This window comes from Cervus canadensis, chromosome 24 (genome assembly GCF_019320065.1).
Source record: "Cervus canadensis isolate Bull #8, Minnesota chromosome 24, ASM1932006v1, whole genome shotgun sequence".
Lineage (NCBI taxonomy): Eukaryota > Metazoa > Chordata > Mammalia > Artiodactyla > Cervidae > Cervus > Cervus canadensis.
The window spans coordinates 8,446,778-8,472,165 of record NC_057409.1 but is presented as its reverse complement, the minus strand read 5'-3'; the positions used below and the strand labels follow the sequence as shown (position 1 = coordinate 8,472,165).

The following is a 25,388-nucleotide window of genomic DNA, read 5'->3' as shown; positions in this document are numbered from 1 at the left end:
CGGTTCCTAACAGGCCACAGGCCAGTATCAGTATGCAGCCCCAGGGGGTTGGGTGTCCTTGACTTAAAACATAAGTGGAATTGAACTCAATGGGGGAGAAGGCACTAACTTCATAACCCTAACCCTTTGAGGATGGTCAGGGTTAGGAAACAGTCTCCCCATTTTATGGGCTTCCCTGGTAGCTCAGCTGGTAAAGAATCTGCTTGTGATGCAGGAGACCCCGATTCGATTTCTGGGTTGGGAAGATGCCCTGGAAAAGGGACAGGCTACCCACTCCAGGATTCTTGGGCTTCCCTGGTGGCCCAGCTGGTAAAGAATCTGCCTGCAACGCGGGAGACCTGGGTTTGATCCCTGGGTTGGGAAGATCCCCTGGAGGAGGGCATGGCAACCCACTCCAGTATTCTTGTCTGGAGAATCCCCACGGACAGAGGAGCCTGGTGGGCTACAGTCCATGGGGTTGCACAGACTCAGACACGACTGAACGTCTAAGCACAGCACTCCCCATTTTACAGATGAGGACACCGAAGTCTAAGAGGTAGATTCCTGGCATAGGATCACACAGGCTTCCTGCTTGACTCAATCTAGTGTTCCTTCTACTATATATCTCATAAATAAGGTGCAGTGGGGAGCAGAGAGGTGGGGAGAGAGGGGCATAGTATTACAGCTCTCCTGTTTTTACTACGTTAGGTGTTTTTATGTGTTATCACCACAACCAGGTGAGGTGATATTATGCCCATTTTACAGATGAGGAAACAAATTCAGGAAAGCTGACTGATTTGCCCAGGGTAATGACAGTAACAAACAGCAAAGCAAAATTCAAACCCAGGTTTTGAACCTGTGCAGTGGCAGGCAGAGGCCTACTTTCTAGAAACAGAGTCTATTGGGTTCCCAGTCTGGTGAGTGACAAATTAACAGGACGTGATGATGCATGGTTCGGGCACTGACTTCTAAAGGCAGCTCTCAGGTGGTAGCTTAGAACTGCTTGAGGCTGGGCAGTATCGGGAATATGAGCTGGCCTCTCAAAGGAACCACCTGGAAAGAAATGAGTCACTTATGTTATTCTAGTAGTTATGTTTTTTAAAAACAGGAGCCTCTGCTCCTGTAAGTTTTGAGGTCAAATAAAATAAGACCATCAGCCTGGAAGGATGAAAGGCTGTCAAGAGTTTCAGCTCCAGTATGTCTTGTTATCTCAGGCCATGCTCTTAGGATTCTGCCCCAAAATACTTATTTTGGCTGTACACCCTCATCTATTCTTTGCTCTGGGGCAAATCTGTGTTCCTGGCCCTGGAGAACAGGAAGAATCTGAGGTCTGTCGCGTAGCTGTCACCAACGCCTGGACACCTTTTCCATCAGTCAAGCTCTGGCCCACCCATCTGCAACATCTAAGGCTTCACGGAGGTAAAGAATCTGCCTGCTGAGCAGGAGATGTGGGTTCGATCCCTGGGTCGGGAAGATCCTGTGGAGGAGGAAATAGCAACCCGCTCCAGCATTCTTGCCTGAAAAATCCCATGGACAGAGGAGCCTGGTGGGCTGCCATGGGGTCACAAAGGGTCGGACACGACAGTGACAGAGCACACACACAACGCTTCACAGAGAAATGAACTGAAACAGCTTCTCTTTAATAGCTGATCTGAGATTTCTGACGTGGTCCATTGCAGACAGGAAAGGAAAGCTGAGTGCCTGCCCCCGGGGGCAGGGGCTGGAGGCCTTTTCCTCTCCACTCCCAGCACTTGTTTCCTAACATCTGTGTCTTAACAGTGTGCAGCTGTCTTCCCCGTGAGATACGAGCCACGTCAGGCCAGGTCCCAGGGCTGGTTTCTCTCTGAAATCTGCAGCGTCTAATCCAATATTTGGAACTCTGTAGGAGTTCTACCACGATGGCTTGTGGAATAAACGAACGAACGAATGAATGAATCATCCTGTCCGATGATGACTGCTTCCCTGTACCAGGGGCCTGGCGGCTGGTGACGACTGTGAGGCTAATGATAAGGAAGAAGAGGTGAAGTTTGTTGTTCAAGGTTATAGCAAAGTTCTGGGCAGGAAGAACAGATGCTGACCTTCTCAACCTCAAAGCCTGCAGTAGCTTTTCCCAGTTGGCCCACGCCTTTTTGAAGCCCTCAAATGCATTTTCTCCCCCAGATCAAGTTACTGCAGAGGCAAACCAATTCTCTGGTTAAGTGAAAAGAATGTGAGCAGATTATCTATTGATTGCCATCCTTCCAGGTTTTATGGATAAAGACCCCCTACCTGGACTCTGCATGGAGCATTGACAGGCCAAGTGGCCGCGTGATGGGAGGTCGAGAGGCCAGAGCATTGAATGGCCTGATTTTAGCTCTCTGATAATCTCTGCTGCGTGGGATGGCTTTCGACATTGGCATTTCCGCTCCCTGGGTTTTAAAGAATGAGAAATCTGTGGCTGATCACATATTCAGCAGCCAAAGGCACTTATTCGAAGACCTAAATTGCAGAAATAACTCGCCTGATTAGTTGAATGAATATGAGTCAGATCATCAAGCTCAATCTATGGATAAATCAGGATGAGCTAGCTGGGCCCAGTGGAGGGCAAGTCTCTTCTGCAAGTCTCATCAACCTCTTCTGCCGGGCCAAGACACACTTTCCCTGCAAGGTGGCCCAGGTGGGAATCCTTGAGCCTCTGCTCCTGAGAGAGGCTTTGCCTTGCTCTGCTTATGTATCAGGATCAGTCGCGCCCTGAGCCCCAGCCCCAAGGCAGAGTTTCAAGTTCAGAGGCAACTGGACCTCTGATTACTCCCCAGAGGCAGATCGCCTGAGGATGAGCCTGGCCTAGTGAAGGACAAGCGAAGAGGGCCCCGCCTCACCCTGGGGCCACAAGCCTGTCCTCCTAGTGATCGCTGGTGAGTTCCTGCAAAATAAGCCTCAGCTTCTAGACGTCAGCCTTAGATTAGCCCGGTCCAGCAGTATAATCACCAAGCAAATCTCTAACAGCCCTGCCGCATGCCCAACTCCCCCAGAGTGGCCTGCAAGGATTCCCCCAGCCAGAGCCGGGCTCCCACGAGGAAGTGCTCTAGGAGTTACTGAGCCTCTGAGAACAGCGCATACTCAGCCGGGCCGTACCGCAGCCCGGCCTGTGGCCCAATCCCGCTGAGCTGTCAGAGGCCTCACGGCTCCCTGAAGGTGGGCCTCCGGTCAACTCTTCCTCTCTCTGGAGTGTCCCCAAAAAGGCATGTCCCAGGGACTGAGGACCACGCCTATGTCCTAGTGGAATGGCACCCCAACACCTACCAGTTCTTCCTTTCTTGTTCCTATTATGCGATGGTGGTGGTGACGGGACTCTGAGGAGATCAGGCCTCGGGTGAGGTGGTCACAGAGTAAAGAGCTGGAGGAGATGAAGCAGGGGACAGGTACCCTTAAACCATGCAACGGAAGGCTACACAGACCTAACCCTTTCCATCAAAGCTTAGAGGATCAGAGAGTTTGGGTTCCAATCATGGCTCTGCAATTTGCCGGCTGCAAAGTATATACCCTCTCTGGACTTCAGTGTCCTCATCTGTAAAATGTAGATATTTCTATATAGAATTATTTGTAAGACTCAGACTCAACAAATAATATATTTAAAACAGTCAGGAGAGTGCCACATGGTAAATGCTTGCACATGTTAGCTAGCCCTGTTCTAAAAACCTATCTGAAGAAAATATTAGGACACATATGCCAAGATTAGTGAACTGAATTAGAAAGAATGGCAAAAAAAATCAGAAATAACCTAAATGTCCAGTACAAAGATAAGAAAAAAATATATAAAATGTATATACATACATATACATACTGTGCTGCAGTCTATGGGGTCACAAAGAGTTGGACAGGACTGAGCGACTGAACGGATGTATATATATAAACATGTGTGAATATACACATTGTATATATTGTTGTGTGTGTATATGTGTTACTTCCCAGATGGCTCAGCAGGTAAAGAATCCACCTGCAATGCAGGGGACAGAAGAGACGTGCGTTTGATCCCTAAGTCGGGAAGACCCCTGGAGGAGGAAATGGCAACCCACTCCAGTATCCTTGCTTGAAAAATCCCATGGACAGAGGAGTCTGAATGGCTTCAGTCCACGGGGTTGCAAAGAGTAGGACATGACTGAGCAACCAACCACACACATATATGTGTATGTTTACAGTGCCATTAAACATGACAATATAAGTTGCTAGTGTTTAACAGCTTGAAAAGGTGATCAGAAAAACACTTTAAGTGTTAAGTGAAAAAGGCAGATTACGAGACAGTGCTTTTTATATTATTCCATTTATGTAGAAATACATTTTCATATGTATGCATTTTTCATGAAAGAAGACATATCTGGAGAGACACATGAAACCGTGGGTCACCTCTGAGTGATGGAACTTCAGAAGCCTTTCTTTCTGGTTCTTATTTGGAATTTCTAATTTCTCTACAATGGGCATATACTACATTTACCTCTTTTTTTTTTTAAAGGAAAAAAGAGATGGAGTAATTTTAAGGGTAGAAAAGGATTTTCACACCCAGATAATTCCAACACAGATAAAAGGATTTGTTCAAACTTCATCACTCTCCAACTGAGAAGAGGCATGAAGAATGGCAACCTTAAAAGAAAAAAAATGCCACATTTCAAGGTTTAGTGTCTGAGAAGAGTAGCTTAAAAATTGAGAGTGTCTCGGGCCATCCTGATGCATCCTTCCCTGTCGCTCCATCCCCCAGGACACCAACCTTGAAAGTCAGCAATAAACCAGACACAGAAGGTGTCTTTCTCACAGGGAACACAAAATCAGAGTATCACAGTGACAACGAATTTCTACTTTACCTCGCAAAGAGACCCTTCCTGCTGAGATGGGGGAATTTGGGGCACAAATCAGCTCTCTGGAAGGAGGAGACGTTTTCACAGGATCAGCTGGAGGTCGGGGAAAACTGCAAAGTCTAAACATTCTTCGTGTCATAACTTTGTCAGCTGTGTTGAAGTTGACAAGATGCTTACCCAGCATCTCAAGTCATATGCCCAATTGAAGTGGTTAAATGTGTAAGCTATAATAACCACTGCAAAGATTTCGCAAGCCTATGCCCAGGGCTTTAGCAAGCCTGCCTGCCTCTTCTCTCCACACCAGGAGAGGCACTGCCCCAGTGCCCAAGAGTGGGTCGCAGGACAGGAGCCACCGGTTTACCCACCAGGCCATTTCCAGCATCGGAGCTGTGGTCTGGGGCTGGCACTGGATGCAGGGTCAGTCAGAAGCTGTGCCTGCCTTCAGAAAGCAGATTATACTACAGAGCACGTTCTTCCAAGAGGAAAACACAAATCCAGTTTGTGGGCCCTCACAAAGGGGACATCAATGCTTGGAGGCAGCAAGGAAGAGAAAGGGGGTAGATGGAGAGAGAGGCTGTCCCACGACTCGACCTCGGGAGAGAGACGGGCGCCAAGGTTTCCTAGGTTCCTGACCGGTTCCTGCCATCAGAGACAGGAGTGGAGATGTGCTAAAGGTGTGAGGAGCCAGGTGGGTGTGCCAGGCGGGGGTCTGCAGGGGGCTGGGCAGTGGGACGGGCACTAATGGGGGGAAGGTGGGGCCCCACCAATGCCCAAGGAGATGGACCATTTGTGATAATACAGCTCCTTTGAGAGTTTCTCTTATCAAAAGCATCCCAAATCCTCTCCCTGGCCCCACAGGGATACACCCACACCCCCAGCCCCTTCTCAACCACACTTCAGAAAGAGCTCACAGTTACATTGGGAGCACCCTGTTACCTGGGGGTAGGGTGAGTTCCCAAGTACCTTGTGGCTGGAAGGCACCGTCTTTTCACGATTGCTCTGCCTGCCATTTGCGCAGGCCGTGCTCACTGCACATCTGCTGAACGAACCCCTAGACGGGCTGGACCACTCACCCCGCGATGGGCTGGACCACTCACCCCGCATGGCTGCTCTCCAGACCATTACAGCCTTTCTGCTGAACTGGAGACTGGCCTTCCACATCCAGTAGAGTGTGCCCCCCTCCCCACATCTCACCCAGGTGGCAGACTCAGCATCCACAGAGGGGCAGGGGGCTCACCCTGGCCAAAGGCACCACCTGGGCTGACGGGTCTGCGAGAAAGGGACTGATTACTCCGGGAATCACATCCTTTAGGCCCAGGAGGGTCCTGTGGTTCCTAACCCAGCCTATGTATCAGAACCACCAGTGGGGAGATTCTACTTTTAACACAGGTTCCTGGGCCAGATCCAGACCCACTGAATCAGAATTTCTGGGGATAGACCACAAAAGTCTACATTTCCAAAAGCCTATGGGTAATTCTTGGAGAAGGAAATGGCAACCCACTCCAGTGTTCTTGCCTGGAGAATCCCAGAGATGGTGGAGCCTGGTAGGCTGCCGTCCATGGGGTCTCAAAGAGTCGGACACGACTGAAATGACTTAGCAGCAGCAGCAGCATGGGTAATTCTGATGCTTTTCCCTGGTAAGAGCTACAGATTGGTCCATGCTGCTCATTTCATAGACAGCAAGACTATGCCAGGGAGAGGGCAGAAAGCATGTTGTCCAAGGTCACACAGGCAGAACAGGGAGGGGACCCAACCCGCCTGCTTCCCTGGGCAGCTCTGACAATATTAATAGTAAAAACTGATGATGATAACAGCAGCTACTATTTATCAACACGGCTCTAAGCCCTTCACGTGTATTAACCAACTGAATGCTCACAATCGCCACTCTATGAGGCACATGTCATTATTCTTGTTTTTTCCAGGAGAGAAAACTGTGGCGAAGAGGTTCATTTAATCACCCAAGGTTGAACAGCCAGAAAATGGTGACAATGGTGACCAGGCAACCTGGTGACAAACGGGTTAAGAGCAAATGGGTTAAGTTTGCTCTTAACCAGTTGGTATAACTGCCTTCAACCACCAGGAGCCTTCCTTGGATTTTGCTTCCTCCCCGGTGTGCGGAATTGCAGACTCTGGGATGCTCCGGGGTCTGGTCTCTGTGGAGCTGCCCAGCTTTGCGCCCTGGAGGAGGAAGACAGAACCCCAGCCCTGATCCTGGGAGCCGGGGGAGCCCAGAGAGAGGGTCTTGCTTGCCGAGGGACCTGCTTTCACACTTCCATCTGGGTCTGAGTGTGGTTCATGTCCTAGGAATTCAAGTCCCTTCAGACGAAGAGTTGACTCATTAGAAAAGATCCTGATGCTGGGAAAGATTGAAGGCAGTAGGAGAAGGGAACAATAGAGGAAGAGATGGTTGGATGGCATCACCGACTCAATGGACGTGAGTTTGAGCAAGCTCTGGGAGGTGGCAGAAGACAGGGAAACCTGGCGTGCTACAGTCCACGGGGCTACAAAGAGTCAGACACGACTGAGCGACTGAACGACGACAGATGAAGCCACAGCTCCGTGGAAAGAAGGCCCCTTGCTGTGGATTAGGGCAAGAACAGAAGAGGCGGTTCCCCCAGACAGCCCCTGTGACATCATTTCAGGTGGTGGTGAGCATCATGCAGTAATAGCCTTGGTCATGCAATAATAGCCTTGTCTGAGGTGTTTGAGATTTTGTCCTCCTTGGTTTGGGGAAAACAAGTAACTACTCCGGCTTCACTTTTTCAGCCCAAGGCAGGGCAGAGGGACACGACGGACCAAGGCCAAGCTGTGTCAACAGAATCTCCACGGCAATCTCCTTTTAATCAATAAACATACACAGGCCCTTCTTTGCCCTTCACTAGTCCTCTGGACACCCCAAAGCACCATCTGGGCCTGATGATACGCTGGTGTCACACGGGGTAGGTAAAGCAGGGACTCCTGGCCCATGGGAGGTCACAGTCCCTGAGGCAGAAGAAAGAGGATGAGGGGGGTGCTTCGGAGGCAGACAAGCCTGGGTTGGGACCGCTGCTCTGCCTCTTTGCAGGCCTGGGTTGGTTAGTTCTTTTCAGAGCTTTGGTTTCCTCATTACACCCACACCTTAAAGAGGCACCGTCAGGAAAAAACGGAACTCACGAGAGGTTCCTGTGCCGGCAGGTGGCACCTGCTGCGACCCCCGCCAGCCCAGTCCTAACAGAGACAAAAACCCTGGGCTCTTGGCAGGTGTACGGCCAGCATTCCTGGCAACCCTGGGAAGGAAGGCGATTCTTCCCACGGAGTGTGGGCAGGTGCAGGCTTTCCCAACCCGACTTGCACAGGTCCTACCTTGGTAAAAAAAAAAAAAAAATAAGCAACTCAAAATAATCTTTTACGGTTGCATTGGTATAAAGAAGCTGGATTCATTATTTTATATTTGCATTTTCTTCTGATTTGAAAAGAAATTAAAACGAAAATACTTTTGTGAGCCCCAGGCACTGCATGTCAGGGAGAGGTTAGGCCCTGTGCAGGGAATGCTTGGCTGGATATGGGATGCTCAGACGAGATCTCTTCCCTTCAAGCCTGCAGCCCCGCATCTCCACTCCCACCAACCACCCTTGCATCTGAGCACCAACACTCTACCCAGCAGGACCCCTTGACCTTGGGCTGAGCTGCTCCCCAGCCTGTAACAGAGATTTCATGGGTGTCTGTCAAAACCCTGAGCAACTCTGGGGTAGGTGCTGCCTCCTCCCGTAAGACTCCTCCTAAGTGCCACTGTCTGTGACTCCCCAGCAATGAAATGTGAGGAACTTGATGAAAACTTTTCACGTAGTCTCAAAAACTTGCTCAGCAGCTCTCGGTCAAAACTGACGTCCTCTCTCGCAGCTGCGTTGCTCAGGCACGCATGTTCTGTCCGGCTACACAGGCAGACATCATTTGTCTTTTCTCCAATGAGCTCATCATGTTGTTCTTTGCACCCTCTTCCCTGCTCCAGACCTGGCTCAGAGCCTGGCACATAGTAGGTACTCAATGCAAAGCTGCAGAGCTGAATGAAAACTCTCCACATCCCCCTGCATTCTCAGTTGCTTGTTGCAAAATAACATCTAGACGCATTTCTGGGCAGCTGCTATTTTGGGAACGGGTTGTTTGGGGAGTGGAGCCCTGGCTGCTAGACGTAGGAAGCAGGCAGAGGGCCTCGGGCGTGATGGCTCCCTTCCTCCCTGTCCTAATCATTTGCTTGGTCATTGGTGGGATTAGACAACAGCAATTATCCCACATGGTCTATTTCCAGAATTCAAAGTTACTGGGGGAGAAAATACAATTGTGCTTTATCCAGTCATTAAAAAAAGAACAACAAAATAAGAGCAGTGGATTTCAAACCGCCTTTCAGACTTGATGAAAAGAAAAACAAACTTGAGTATTAGCTTCAAATTGTGCTGACAACACACTTCCGGATCCTTTTGTCCTCCTCCAGGCTCTTTTCAGAATTTTTCAACAATTCCTATTGATCCCTGCGTGGTTCTCATGCTGACCATTTATGTCCCCTCTGTGGAGCAGGGAACGGTTCCGCCGGCCTCAGAGGCCCCTGGGTGAGGTGGGGGGATGTGAAGTCCGGCCCCCACCCTCCAGAGGAGTGGCCACCACGGCCCGCGCAGCACCTCTTCGTCTGTAGCCGACCAGCCAGGGTGAAACACACTCCAAAGTGGCCCAATCACCCTACTCTTTTAGGAACTAGAAGCAACAAGAGAGCCCACATGCCAGAGGCCCAAGGTGTATGGTGGGGAGATAAGCCCAGAGAGGGAATGAGCTTGGTGTGGGTCACACAGCAGATTGGTGGCTGAGAAGCCATAAAAAGCCAGGTCTCCTGGCTCTTGGGGTCTGGGCTAGGCAGAAAACACTGGGAAGCATTCATGGGACTCCCTTAATACGCCAGCTGCCCACAGAGGGTCTCTCATCATGCCCTCGCCCTCTCGATCCACAAAGCGCACCTTTTAGACCCCAAGGGGCCGTGATCTTGCTCAGGCTCCCTTTGAGGTCTTCGCACATGTGTTTCTGTGCCCACGATCCTGCTTCTTTCAAGTTTCAGGCCTCAGGAGAGGCCACATCCTCTCCCCACTCAGGAAATCTTTTTGAAGCCCATACCTCCAAGGATGAGTTAAGGATCCCTTGGTATGAGCTTACACCTCACAGCACTCATATTGCCTTAACTGAAACTACAAGTTCATGCATACATCTCTCCGCTAGCCTGAGACATCCATGTGGGCGTCCATCTTGCTCCCTGGTACTTGCCCTGTGTCTAGAGCAGGGTCTAGTGGCACACAGTAGGCACAGAATGATCACTGGGAGATAAAGAAATGGTCTCCTGGGACCCAGGAAGGTGTCCTCATCCCCATTCCACAGAAGGGAAAACGGAGTTCAGAAGGGAAATGTTCCACTTACCCAGTGAGTGAGTGGAAGAGCCGGGGTTTGGACAACTCAGGTCTCCTGACTCCTAAGTCAGCATTTTCTCTATTAAGACCCCTTTCCTAGACCAGTTAGTGAACTAGAGAAATTTCAGTTCATACCACAGTCAAGTGGGCTGGGAAGTAGAGAGGCTACCCATGGTGCTGGGGAGACAGTGTGGGGAGGGGGGAGTGAAGGAAGACTCTGCTGACTTCCTTGTGCTGCAAGGAGGCACTTGAGGCAAGCTGGCCTCAGAGCCCCTATCCACCCGTAAGTCCAGGCAGGAGGGGCAGGGGCCAGCTCCAGACCAGGGCTGAGCTAGCAGCATAGGGCGGCTCTGCCCTGGGGGGCACAGGTCCAGGAAGCTGAGACTTTGAATGTGGGGGGTGGTGGGATCTTGGTTCAGAGAGAGGCAGCATTCAGCAGGAGGCTAATGTCGAGCACACAGGACAGCAAGCACTAGCGAGGATCGTAGAACCAAAACCTCACACACAGCTGGTGGACTGCTGGCTTATCCTCGCTGGAAAGCTGGCAGCATTCAACTAGAGCTCAACATACGAACACGGAAGGACCCAGCAATTCCAGCCCTGGGTAGATCTCAACACAGACGACTGTGAGTTTCCACCAAAAGCATGTATCAGTGTTCATTAACTTCAAATACTCTTCATGGGAATGTAAATGGTGCAGCCACTGTGGAAAACAGTAGCAGTTCCTCAAAATTTGCACATACAGTTACCATATGACTCAGAAATTCCATTCCTGGGCAGATACCAAGAGAAATAAAAACCAACATTTCATACACAAAAACTTATACATGAATGTTCATAGCCGCATCGTTCATAACAGCCAAAGAAAAGTAGACACAATCCAAACATTTACTGACAGCTAAATGGATAAATAAAATGTGGCATGCCCATATAATGGAATATTACTTGCCAATAAAAAGGGATGAAGTAATGATATCTACTACTGTGTGGATGAACCTTGAAAAATTATGCTTAGTGAAAGAAGCTATTCACAAAAGGCCAGTTTTGTATGGTTCCTTTTATAGGAGGTGTTCAGAATAGATAAATCTGGGGACTTCCTTGGTGGTCCAGTGGCTAAGACACCATAGTCTAAATTCAGAGGGCCCAGGTTCAATACCTTGTCAAGGAACTAGATCCTATACACCACAACTAACAGTTCGCACACTGCAACTAAAGATCCTGAAGGCTGCAGCTAAGACCTGGTGCAGCCAAATGAATAAATAAATATTAAACAACAAAAAAAGAATAGACTAATCTATAAAGGGATGGAAAGCAGATTAGTGGTGGCTTAGGGCTGTTGGAGAGAGAGGGTTGGGGAGAAATGGTGAGTGACAGCTGAAGGGTGCAGAGTTTCCTTGTGGGACAGTGAAAATGTTTTAAAACTAATTCTGGTGATAGTTGCAAATATAATCAATCACTAAAGTTTAAACAAACAAATAAACAAAAAGTATTTATAGCAGCTTTCTCATAATTACAAAATACTGGGGACAAAAATGTCCAGGAACAGTAGAAGGGGTAAACCTGAAAAAGAATGAACCCTTCATGATACAATTATGAGTGAAAAAAGTAAACCATAAAAGTACATACAGTGTGATATGAACTTATTATTTTTTTTTTTTTTGCTGTACCTCGAGGTATGTAGGATCTTAGTTCCCCAACCAGGGATGGAACCTGCCCCGCCTGCATTGGAAGCTTGGAGCCTGGACTCCACTTCCACTGGACTACCAGGGAAGTCCATGATAGGAACTTTAAAGCAGACAAAACAAACCTAAGGTGACAGAATTCAGAACAATGGTGGCCCTTGGGGACTGCTGACCAGGAAGTGTCTGGGGGAACATTCTAGGGATAACAGAAATGCTCTCTGTCTTGATCTGTGGGGGTGGTTACAGGGGTGTATCTAACATGTAAAACTACTGGATTTCACACTTAAGATTTGGACGTTTTATTCTAAGTTACAAGTTACATCTCAATTTTTTTAAAGTATTTAATTAAAAAGATAATGGCTCAAGTCACAGGACCAGGGTTCAAGTCCTGCTTGTCAGGCCTTCCCGAGAGTCCCTGTCCCCCTGTGCCTCTTTCCCCATCTTTAGACACTGGACCAGATGGTTTCAAAGACTCCAGCTGGCACGGACGGTCTGAGATTCTGTGAATTCACATACCTATTTGTCACTGAGTTTGCTGGGAAATTTGGCAAGTGCTTGCCATCAACGTGGTGTGAAGAAAAGAAGGCTGGCGGTCTGCTGTGGGCTCTGCCTTGTTTCCAAGGAAGGGAAGGTCTTTTGGAAATTGGGCAGGAACATGTCACCCCCCCAGGAGGGAATGTCAGTTTCAATATGAATCATCTTATGCATCGCCAGTAACTTACTCTGGGAATAGACACCCTGACTCACTCCTCCCCAACAGGAGCAAGACTTGCCACTAAAATTTCAGATTTCAAGAGAATTGGTATATCCCAAATAGCTTCTCCGAGGCCAAAAAAGAGAAAAGAAATCAGCCTAGTAACCAACCAAGAGTCACAGAGAGGACGTTGAGAGCCCAGGGTGCAAACTGTTTTGTCCTAAAGCAGAGACGGGGCCCAGAGGAGGTCGCCGGCTCACTTGGCTGCTGGCGCCAGTGCTGGGACGGGGACCCAAAGCTCTGAGCCTCGAGTTTTCTTTTTGCAACAACCTGCTGCTATATTTTCTAAAGAAATAAATTATGCTCTGTGCTGGTGGGAAGCCTTTTAAATGAAAAGAAAAAGAAAACAGCCAAGATGCATCTTAATTAGAAACTGCTTGGGGAAAAAAACAAATTCTTTGCGGGGAGGAGGGTGCAGAGCAGCGGGCCCAGAACGGTCAGCTGCCCGAGAGCCTGAAAGTCCAGCAGGCTGATTTAGAGGTGAGCCTGTTGCTTTGCTAACCACCCAGGGGGACATTTTGGTCTTTAGAAGGTGGCCAGGGAACTGTGGATGTCATTCAAGGCCACAGGGAGGCCACCATGGACGGCAGAACCCGACCAGCAGTTGCCAGTCCTATCTGTCCTTCACACGTGTGGGGCACATACTTTCATCCTATTTCCCTCCTTGTGCTAAAGGCCATTTGCCAGTGACCATTTCCTTCTAATCCATTTCCTCTGAGCTTTGACAGCCTCTGGCCTCCGGATGGAGCAGAGGCTCCTCAGACACGTGACTGCCGGGAAGGTCTGTTTGCTGCCCTGAAGCCTGACCCAGTCTACCCAAGGAATTGCGACATCATCACCTCCGCTGAGGCTGATGACAGCTCTTTCTCAAAACAAACTCCAAGCTTCGGTCAGGAATGTGCACCACAGCCGGCCAAAATCAGGGAGCGGCATGGCCTGACATCAATTTCCCAAGAACTATGGATATTTGGTGTTTTGTTTTTGTTTTTCAGAAAACAAAACAAAACCCAAACCTCCGAAAAACAAAACTTCTAAGAGCGGATACGGCCTTTTCAGCCAGATAAGTCCAAGTGCCCTGGTACTTGATAAGACAGGAGACAGGAAAAGGACTGGGAAGGGTGGATCTGCACTTGGGGAAGAAAAATCTACTGTTTCATGAGGAGTTACTAAGTGCAGGCTCTGTACTAAGACGACCAAGGCCTCCTGGCCCCCTTTTACAGGTGAGTAAACTGAGGTTCAGAGAACTCTGTCTCTTGTCCAATTTAAATCAGCAGGTAAATCTGAACCAGAGATTTGAACCTGGGCACATCTCCAAAGTCAAAACTGCTGCCACCCAGAAACAGACTCAGATCCATGGAAACAAAGTGGAGATCTGTGGAAAATGGGGAAATGAGTGATTTCCCCAAATGGTCTGCAAAGTGTGTGGTTCCCCTGGAAGCCACACTGCAGAGTGTGTGTGTGTGTGTGTGTGTGTGTGTGTGTGTATGTGTGTGTGTGTGTGTGTGTGTGTGTGTGTGTGTGACTGTGAACCTTTTGTGGAAGGCATTGCTAAGTCACACACCATAGCCCAACTGTAAAAATGACATCTTGGGGCCTGGATTGATTCCCTCTTCAACATCATATTTGCTCCGTTTACAAGGCAAGGATGATTTTTTTCCCTCTCTGCCAAGGCCAAACATTCCCGGGCTGTGATCTGAAAATCATGCTGTGTTCATTTTGCCTCCTGACTCACCCAAGGCCATAAATCACCCCTCGAAACGGGGATGTGGTTGGGCAGCTCTATCAGGGATTCACCAGGTGGAGGCAAAATCCAATCCGGGGCTCTCACGGTCACCCAGGGACGGCTCAGAGCTTCTGGCCACATAAGCACCTCTATCCTCCAAAGAGAAGATGCCCGCGATCAGAGCTGCTGACTAAGCAGGACTGCTGCTCTTTCAGGGTCAGCCTGCTGACTCCTGATGTCCTTTGTGATGGGGGAGGTCAAGGCAGCGGCAGAGGATGCCAGCACAGCAGGCCCAGGAAGAAGGGCTTCAGGGAAAACAGGGCAGGCAGAGACTGCAGCGGGCAATTCATTCATTCAGCAATATTTATCGAGAGCCTACTACTGTGTGCCAGGCACTGTTGTTTTCCTTGGGATGTAATTATTCTCACAATTATTTTACAATAGACACAATAATAACGGCAGTAGCTTACAGTTAATGAGTGCATATGGGCAAGTATATTTAAGCATATGGGCAGGTTTTCCACACATCAACTTTTACCTAATCCTCACCACTGCTGGGTGAAGCAGGTATTATCCTCATGGTACAGATGGAGAAACTGAGGTGCAGAGAGTTTAAGAACCTGGCCCAAGGTCACATGATTAGTAAGGGGCAGAGCTGGGATTCAAACTCAGGCTGGCCTGGTTCTCAAATCCATGGTTCATCAAATCCATCATGCTGATAGCCAATGGCATGTTTTGCAAGTAGGTGTTTTTAGGTTGTTGGGCAGAGACAAAATATTTGCCTAGTATGGGAGAAAAGTGGGAAATCTTAATCTTTTTTCCCAGGCCCTGTATAGTAGTCAACTGATGTCTACTAAGTCATGATGCCTTCGGATGGGTGGCTGCAGACCCTGACCTGAAATACAGGTCTTTCTGGGCTTCCCTGAGGGCAATGGCACAGAAGAAGCAATACCACCCACCCAGAGACCATCCCCTGGTTCTGCTCCCTTCTCTACAGAGGCCCATGTGGTCACTGGGAGACAGGGCTGTGTTGGTGGTTTGTGGACTGGGGTTTGGAATCCGACGGAGCTGTGATCAAGTCTCTGCTTGATTACTGTATGACTGAGCAAATCCTAAAACTTTTCAGGCCTCAGTTTCCTCATCTGTGAGATGGGGATAAGTGGGTAATTCATCCCTTGGCAGAGCTGTGAGGACACGAGAGAAAGCAGCTATGGTGCCAGGTGTGATATATGTACAGGAAGCAGGTGGGCTCTTGGCCCCTAAATCATATACCTCCCGAAAGACAGTTTACTCTTGCTAGAGTTCTGAGAAAGTCCAGCTCCTGGTGGTGATCTGCCCAGGACCACAGGCCTTGCTGTGACTATCTGGCTAAACTTAGAGTGGGTGATGCAAAGAGCACAGGGCTGGGACTTTGGCCTCCAGAGTTCAAATTCCAGATCTACAATTAGCGTGCTGTGTCACCCTGGGCGAGTGCCTTCCCCTCTCTGGGCCTGGTATCCCCCTGTCTAAGATGAAGGAGTTGGACTTGTCATCAAAGGGCCTCTCTGGTGGGGACCTCCCAAGACTCTGTATCCAGTACCGATCTCCCCCACTGCTGAGGGAGAATGAAGGTTTTACGATTGCTCTGATTTCTTGGGAGGATTAATGCTCACTAAGTGCTTCAAGGCTGGCAGCTGGCACTGGGTGTGAGGTCTCATTACTCTCTTGGAAACCCTGCCTCTGCCAGGAGGCCAATTTATTCCACAGCCTTGAACCCTAACCTTCCCTTGACTCTTCCCTGTTAAAAATTCCATTGTAAGCTGCTTAAATGAAAGGCTGAGAGGCACACTGCCTACCAGCGGGCTGCCTGCTCGTGATCTGCCATGGGCACCTGAGGGCTGCAGGGAAGGGCGGGAGGGATCAGGGCTGGGAAAGCCCTGGAGTCCTCGCGTGGGTCCCTGAGTCCAAGACACTTGGTCGCAGCCCAGCAAAGTGGGAGAAGCGCACACTGTCTTAAGGGCCTTGCATCATCCTCACGGAGGCTGAACTGGAGGCTTCATGTGCCAGGCATGGATACGAGCATTTCTCGTGTATTAACTCATTCTGTTCTCAAAACAATCCTGTGAGTAGACATGACTGTCCTCACTTCATAGCTGGAAACTGAGGCCCAGAAAGGTTAAGAAACTTCCCTAAGGTCACACAGCTGGGAAGTGGCAGGGGAGCATGCAAGCCCAAGCCGTCTGGTTTCAGAGTCCGTGCTCTTCAGCCGACTTCTTTAATATTGCCCTAGGTTCTAGCATCAGCCCCTATTACAGGTAAGGAGGCTGGGCCTCTGGGTACTGAGTGAGCCGCTATACTTTATAGCATCCCCAGCAGCGGCTTTATGGCAGGTTCCTCTACACGCCCCTCCTCGAATATGTTCTTCAAGTGGCGGGCTCGCCTCTGTGACTTCACAGCGATGAGAGCATCGCTACTGCGTGCCGGGTGTGTCTGTGAGGAACAGGCCGTGTCCTCCCTCCTGGCAGCCAGCACTAGGGTCTTGAGGGCATTTTCTGGCAGGACCTGCAGAGCAGGACTGCGGTGAATTGAAAGCCACTTTAACACTCAATTGCTCAGGACACAAAAGCTAGCTTGAGTGGTGCCTCACCCAGAGGTCTGACTCTCCAAGTGAGAACACATTCAGGGAGGGACGCACGGGCAGCAAGGAGGGGAAATTCCGTTAGGTGAACCGCCGCATGCGGGGCCCAGGCTCCGCGTCCGATGTCCTCGCTGCAGCCCCTGTAAGTCCTGCAGAGCCAGGCACTGGCGTGGACCCATCACTCCTCCCCAGATGCGGCTCTCCTGGTTCTGCAGGCCTGGGGAGGAGGCTGTCAGAGCCCACGCCAGACTGATACGCACCAGGATGCAGCTCAGGGACCCCAGACATCCACGCAGCTGGGCAGAGCAGGGTGGGGACGGCTGACAGCTGACCATGCCCCGCGGGGCTCAGCTTCCAGTGAGCTGACTGATGACAGAGGCTGCCAGAGCCCGGGAATGATGCCGCCCATAAGCCCGTGTGAGTCCAGCAAAAGCAGCAGTGGTATGACAAGCAGCTTAATTCAGGCCAGTTCATCTCCTACCTCCTAGAGTAGTCTGGCTTCCAAGTCCCTCGTGGGTCCAACCCGAACTAGAACCTCCTCCAGGCTCCTCAAATGCCCCGAAACCCTCCTCCTCTGGGGGTGTTCCCATAAGCCTCTGTATCATCAGATCCATCTGTGGCAATGATAAGCATAACTACCACCTAATAAGACAGTTCTGTTGGGAAGCCCTGGGCTGGGCTGGGGTAATGTTTTCCTTTTTTTTTTTTTAAAGATTTATTTATTTACTTTTTTTTTTGGCGGGGTGGGGGGGCGGGTTGTGCTGGGTCTTCACTGCTGCACACAGGCTTTCCCTAGTTGCGGAGAGCAGGGGCATCTCCTGTTTCAAAGCATGGGCTCTAGGTGTGTGGGCTTCAGTAGCTGGGGCTCATGGGCTCTACAGTGTGGCCTCAGGAGGCACATGGGCTTAGTTGCTCCGTGGCATGTAGGATCTTCCCAGACCAGGGATCGAACCCATGTCCCCTGCACTGGCAGTCAGATTCTTAACCACTGGACCACTGGGGAAGCCCCTGGGGTAATGTTTTCATTAGTTCCACTTTACACAAAACTCAGGCTCAGAGAGAAATGTCTTGCCCAGGGTCACTCAGATAGGAAGTAGTGAAGTCAACCTGAACTTGCTGGGCTCCAGGGGTCCAGAACCACAAGCCAGAGAAGGCCTGTTGATCCCCTCTAGTTGTCCCTCGTTCTGAGAGCATCTAGATGACCCCAGAGGGGCCCCAAGGAAGGGTTCCCGGTGTACATCTTGGCAGAGCTGGTGGAGTTTTCGCTGTACCATTTACCCCTGCGTCCCCAGCAGTTAGCGCCTGACGTGGCGCTAAACAAGCAGCTGCTGAGTAAAAGAACAAGAAACCAAGACAAGCTGCTCCTTGCCCAGCGCCCAGGGCCCCGCGTGTGCTTCTTCCCCAGGAGACAGCCGCCCACTGCAGAAGGCAGGCCTCGCTTCACCACCAGGACTGCTGCGGGCATGGGGTGACGGGGCACCCAGGGCCTTGCCAAGGCCGCTCGTGGGAGACGTGGGACCTCAGCCTCCCCTCCACGGGCTCACCTGGGCAACTGCCAACCACATTTATTACAGTGGAAATCTTAAATCACTCCCGTATACTTGGCCCTTTGCATGTTCCTACACTCACATAGCAACCCGAGTGTGAAAGACGAGTGAACAGGGGCCTAGAGAGGCCAAGTGACTTGGACTTGGACACACAGACAGTTCAGGGCAGAGTGAGGACTGGCACCCGGGTCTCCTGGTTCAAGACCCAGCCTTCTTTGCGTTGTTCCAGGCTGCCCTCTCTCCTACAGGCTCCGTGATGGGGAAGGGGTTGGAGGGTTGAGATGTACATCACAGGCCCTGAGCAATTTCATAAAATGGGACTTGGTTCAGCCCAGTTCCTCCCAGTAGTGTTCCCCATGGTGCTCCCACTATCCCCGTGAGTGGTCATAGCAGTAGCTATGCCCATCTCTGCAGTTTCAGAGATCAACAGCCTCCCGTCCACCTCCATCAATTTCCAGAATATCTGTACACTGTGTGGAGAGGTGAAGATTACCTCCCTCAATGACACTAGTAACCAAAGCTCTAACAGCTCTGATGAGAGCCACACTAGCCACCTTTCCCAGGGCTGATGTGGGTACTGGGGAAGGTCCATGATCTGGGCGGGGAAGGCAGTGAGCCTCCGAAACTGTAATCCACACATTTCATATTTGAGGTTAAAGAAACATCTGCCTTCCTCCTTCTAGCTCAGGAGTCCTCTCTCCAAACCTGTCCTAAGACAACATTTTGTGCACAAAGATGGTAATGATGTGCTATTTCTATTGGTGAAAAATTGGAAACAATATTTGTTCAACATTAGTGGAATGGTTAAATGAATTATGGCATGTCAATGCAATAACTGTATTCAATAAAAATACCCTTTTTTTTTTTTTGGCCATACCACATGGCATGCAGGATTGCTTAGCTCCCCAGCCAGAGATCAAACCTGTGTCCCCTGCCATGGAAGCACAGAGTCTTATCCACTGGATGGCCAGAGAAGTCTTCCCATTAAAAATATTCTTTATGAAAAATTTTAAATGAGTTAAGGAAACACATGATGTAACATTAAGTTAAAAAAAGAAGGAACATAATATTATATAGAGAAGAGGGAAGAGAATACTGAAGAAAAGATTGAAAGGAAATAAGCCACAGCATGTTAAAAAGCAGAGACATTACTTTGCTGACAAAGGTCCGTCTAGTCAAAGCTATGGTTTTTCCAGTAGTCATGTATGGGTGTGAGGGTTGGACCATAAAGAAGGCTGAGTGCCAAAGAACTGATGCTTTTGAACTGTGGTGTTGGAGAAGACTCTTGAGAGTCCCTTGGACTGCAAGGAGATCAAACCAGTCCATCCTAAAGGAATTCAATCCTGAATATTCATTGGAAGGACTGATGCTGAAGCTGAAGCTCCAATACTTTGGCCACCTGATGTGACGAGCCGACTCATTGGATAAGACCCTGATGCTGGGAAAGACTGAAGGGAGGAAGAGAAGGGGACAACAGAGGATGAGATGGTTGGATGGCATCACTGACTCGATGGATATGAATTTGACCAAGCTCTGGGAGTTGCTGATGGACAGGGAAGCCTGGCGTGCTGCAGTCCATGGGGTCAGAAAGAGTCAGAAACAACTGAGCAACTGAACAACAACTCTAAGATGTCCACAGAGGCTGCATCTGTGTGTTAGAATGAGTTATTTTTTGCCAGCTTTACACTTTCGATACTTTCTCTTATCCCCTACGTGCCTATCATAATTAGGGGAAAAAAAGCAACAGTCACCCCACATCACACCCTCCTGCCCAAAGGAAGTAAACTGTCTGAACAGCCAGAAGGGTCAGGATGCTGCCTGGCGTAGATCCTGGGTCTCTTTTCACATAGCAGAAATACGCATGGGAGGCTTTTCTTTGTAAACCTGCTTTTGAAATTTTTCTGGAGAATTTCATCTGACTTAGGTCTCTGGTTCTTGGCGTCAGGAGTCTGTGCTTCTGAGGAGTGGGAAATACAGGTGAGGAATTTCTGTCTCCAGCCCCGCCCCGCCCAAATAGCTCCTGTCATCCCAGGGACACGGGAGCCTGGTGGGCTGCCGTCTATGGGGTCGCACAGAGTCGGACACGACTGAAGTGACTTCGCAGCAGCGGCAGCTCAGGGAAGAAGAGAGCGCGGTGCCTCCAGCGCCTTCTCACGTGAAAGGCCTGCAGAGCAGGAGCTGGCAGTCTGTCCAGGAATTACTTTTGAAACCTGAAGCCGCGCCCGCAATGAGGCACTCTGCAGACTCTCCAGCTGAGAGGGGCGTTCGAGGCTCTGGGCGAGGAGGATCTCGTGGCGGCAGAGGACAGAGAGGTCGGGCAGTGAGGCTGCTGATCAAACTCAAGCTGCCAACACGCGGCGGCACCCGTGGGGCTCCCTAACATGACTGCTGTGTTCAGCAAGCCGGCCGGCGACAGACACACCCCCAAGACCCTCAAGGCCACATGCATGCCCAGTTTATCAGAGGCATGTCTGGTTTCTCCAGGCAAACACCCCAGATCATTTTATAGCCGCTTGAAGGAGCGATTTAAACCCCATCCTCTGTGTCCTTCCGATCGGCACGCCTTCCCTGTGGAAGCACATGTCCATCACTCACTGTCCCCACTCACATTTCCAAGTCTGTCTGCTCTGCAAATTAACAACAGGTGGTGCATCTAAAGAAGAGTGTGACGTGAGGGAGAAGCATGTGGGTTTCCCTCAAACCTAGAAGGCTCAGCAACCTAGACAACCCCGAAGGAACTCACACTTAGGAGCCTCCAGGTCTGGACAAACAGGGACACCGCTCAGGAGGCAAAATGCCAACAATAAAACTGTTCCCGAGGGGGACACTGCTCGGCCCCCAGGGGCAAGGGGTCTCCCGAGGTCAGCTCACCGAACATGTTGCCCTCGTAGCCGTCTCTGGTGAGGGGCCGGAGCTCGTTTTTCCCCATCGCGTAGCGCTTGTAGCTCTGCCAGGCGAACTGCATCATCTGTAAGGAAGAGCGGAAACAGAGCCTGAGCGTGGAGAGTCGCGGCAGCGCGGCCTCGACCCTGCAGCGGGATTTGAAACCACATTACGAAAACAATCTTCCACACTGAGAAAGACAACTTCCTCTCACCATCATTTTCATAGTTACACCTGGAAGACCATTCTCCTCAGACCACCCCATGCATCCTGCGTCTACCCACAGATTCCGCAGAGAAGACAACAAACGGTACTAAGTACATTCCGGCCGTCCGGATGTGAGTGCCGTGGTGGAAAGACACCTCCTCCGTGAAGCCTTCTTGGACTTAAAGTGACCCTTTGAAGGGAAGGAAATGAAACTCCCCAAGGGATGTCTGTTAGAATCTAATAGAACCATCCCCTGTGGGAGGGATTAACTCCCCTTTTGTAGATAAGGAGACAGATCAAGACAGGAGGTAACCTGCCTGGGGTTACCCAGTGAGTCAGTGAGAATGCCAGGACCTGAGCGCATGCCCTCTGGCCCCGAAGTCTTATGTCTGTTCCCTGAAGTCACTGCAGGAGTCTCCTTGAACTCCTCCAACACTTGGCTTGTCTGTCCCAGGCCCTGGCTGTCCCAGGCCTCCAAGCACCCCAAAGGGTCACTTAGTTTTTGCTTCACTGGTTCTGGACCATGAACTCTTGGAAGCCATTAAACTATACTTTCTTTGCCGCGGTTTCCCCAAAGCACCCTGCACAGGGCTTGGCAATGAGTAACTGTCAGCCTTGTCTCCCAGTGCGTGCATGAGTTCTTACTGCGCTAAGTCACCAGTCATGACTGATTCTTTGCGACCCCATGGACTATAGCCCACCAGGCTCCTCTGTCCGTGGGATTTTCCAGGCAAGAATACTGGAGTGGGTTGCCATTCCTTTCTCCGGGGGATCTTCCTGACCCAGGGGTCGAATCCGCATCTCTTACATCTCCTGCATTGGCAGGAGGCTTCTTTACCACGAGCACCACCATTACGTCAGTTACGTCAGCTCCTTGGGAGCATCACAGAAGCACCTTTGTCCCCTAACTGTGCTTAGCACTGGAGGCTGGAAGAATGCAAGGTGACAATTTGTCCCCAGCCCTGCTACCCCACCCCTCCCCAGGTCTGCCTTTTGTCTTTGATGGCAGGCTGAAGAAGGTAGACAGCTGAGCAGGCTCTGGGGTGACCATGGGGTTGAAGAAGGGGCCAGGCCAGGCAGTGGAGGCACTCCTGAGGGACAGGTAGGTGGGAGGCAGCCTGGACTAGTGGAAGGAACTCAGGCTTCCGGGCCAGGGAAGCCTGGGTTCTAATTCTCCCTCTGCCACTATCTCTTTGATTTTGGAAAGCGACTTAAAGTCTCTAAGCCTCAGCTGCCTCATCTCTGAGGTGGGAATAACAAGGCCTGCTCTGCCACAATCCTGAAAGGTTTAAATGAAAGCAAGTAGCTGGAAATGCCCAGTTTTCAACCTGACATAGCAAGTGATCAATAAACATAAATCCTCCTTCCTGCTCAGTCTTTAAAATACCCATTGGGTTCTCCAAGCCTTATCCATCCACCCCTCCTCTCATCCACCTTATTAGTTCTCAGACTTGGACTGCATCTGCACCACCTGGGGAGCTTGTTAAAACAGGCTGTTGGGCCCCATCCTTGAGTTTCTGATCCAGCAGGTCTGGGGTGGGACCTGAGATTTTTGGCTAAGACACTCCCCATGGTCCATGGGCCACACCTGAGAACCACTGGTCTACTGTGTGTGTTTATTTCTACTTCTCAGCTCACTTCCAGGCGCTGCCTGGCACCCTTCTGCTTTTCTCCTTCAGTCTCCCGGCCCACCTTCCTGCTTCAACTCTGTCTTTCTGGACAATGCCACCTGCACTCTCCATGATCTGCCACCCCTGGTGCCAGGCCATGTCTTCCAGGCACACCTAGGCAGTGACTACTGCCATGCCCACCACTGGGGCCCAAACGCAGACCCAGAGGGCAGACCTGCCAGGTCTATGACCTGCGCTCTCCATGAAATCATGATACTAGCATAATCTAGTATTCTCTCTCCACTTCAGAGATGACGAAACTGAGGCTCCGAGATGGAAGGTGGTCAGGGAGGCACAGTCAGCAGGACTGGTGATGGGTACGGCCCTTTCAACTCCCGGGCCGACAAATCCCACCTCCGCACTTGGCCTGATCTGTGGCTTCCCATGAGACACACATGTGAATGTCATGGTAATGCATGCCAAGCGCTTGGCACAGGCTCTGAGTCCTGGTTCCATTCCTCTGTTATTTTCTACTTATCTTGAATTGGCAATAAGGGAAGCTAATTGCTGGGTATGAGCGCTTAAGGGAGACCAGCCTCCTCCCTCAGGCTCTCTTATTTTGGGTGCGGGGGGGGGGGTGCCCTCAATTAAGTCGTGGGGGAGGTGGCTGGTAGGGGAGCAGCAGGAGGCTGTTCCAACATAAATGGCAGCAGGATAGCAGGAGCGGAGGTCGGGAGGGGAGGGCTGAACCCCACCCCAAGCCCCGCCTACTAGAGAGAGAGACAGGGAAGTGGGTGTGCAGGAGTAATTAAGAGAACCACAGGTATCCACAGGCTCTCAAAGGAGCTGTCACTGCAGGGACGTGGGGATGTTTGGATCATGGCCCGTTCTCACAGTCCTCTCCATCAATGGAGGGGAAGGAAGGCACACACAACCCCTGCGTCACTGGGACAGGATGTGGAAGGCAATCAGAGCTGCTCGGTCACACACACACGTGCCCAAGGGCACACAGACCCTTGAAAGCTCAGCCTAGAGTCTGTACCTCGGGTCGCCAGCCCAGGCGCTGGATGAGCAGGGGTGATGGGGAAAGGTCACAGCCAGGCAGTCTTTACTTCCCTTCCCCACCTGCCCTAACTGACCAGGAGGTCTGTCCTGTGCTTGCCGCAGTTTGGGGTGCAGTCACTATGGGAGTGCTCCCCAGCCCCCTCCCTCCACTTTCCTGCCAACTGCTTATCTACTTTCAAGTCTCAGTGGAAATTTGAAAGAAGGTGTGTCTTCTGAGTAACAGAAGCGCTCAGAAGAAGGCGTGTGTCTCAAGCGGAGCCTCTGGGTGTGTGCTGGGCTTGGTCGCTCAGACGTGTCCGACTCTTTGCGACCCCATGGGTGGCAGCCCGCCAGGCTCCTCTGTCCATGGGGTTCTCCAGGCAAGAATACTGGAGTGGGTTGCCATGCCCTCCTCCAGGGGATCTTCCCAACCCAGGGATTGAACCCGGGTCTCCCACACTGCAGGTGGATTCTTTACCATCTGAGCCACCAGGGAAGCCCCAAGGGGAGCTTCACGGGCACCCAAATGTCCTGATGGACAAGTAGGATCGTGAGGACACAAGAGGAAGACCCTGAAACTGGTGCTGTGTGCCTTGGGCAACCCCTGGGCTTAGCTTTAGAGATGGACTCTCCCTGGCTCCCAGTTTAGGCAGTTCTAAGGCCTGAAAGGTGACCCGGCCACCTCTTGCCCCATGCAAGTTCCTTAATAAAAGGCTAAGTAATCTCTCTTTGAACACCGTGAGTGATGGGGTGCTCATCATCTTACCAGGCAGCTCATTCAACTGCGGAGTTTCACAAAGTTCTTAATCAATCCAAATCTGCTTTTCCCTGCGGGCCATGTGGAAGACAGCTCATATGCTCCCACCACAGATCTTCATGCAGGAGGAGCCAACTCTCAAGCCACTGTAGGCTGCCTACTGGCCGCGGAACAGACCAGCTCCTTCAACAGTTCCCCTGATGGCAGAGCTCTGAATCCCCTGAAACTGCAGGCATAGATCATAACGTTTTCCCAGGGTGCCCAGACTTTATTACCCATTTGTAAAGGTTGGTTTTTGGTAACAGACAGAAACCAAAGTGCAAACTCTCCCTG

The 25,388-nt window shown here is 50.6% G+C and overlaps 1 protein-coding gene across 1 annotated transcript in view; it reads right to left on the bottom strand.

The window, feature by feature from the left end:
• MAN1C1 (mannosidase alpha class 1C member 1) overlaps positions 1–25,388 on the bottom strand; it is a 147,618-nt gene that overhangs the window by 66,588 nt on the left and 55,642 nt on the right. The window contains exon 2 of the mRNA XM_043444889.1: positions 21,426–21,522. Within this exon, the coding sequence (XP_043300824.1) occupies positions 21,426–21,522 (97 nt within the window). The remainder of the gene's footprint in view (positions 1–21,425; positions 21,523–25,388) is intronic.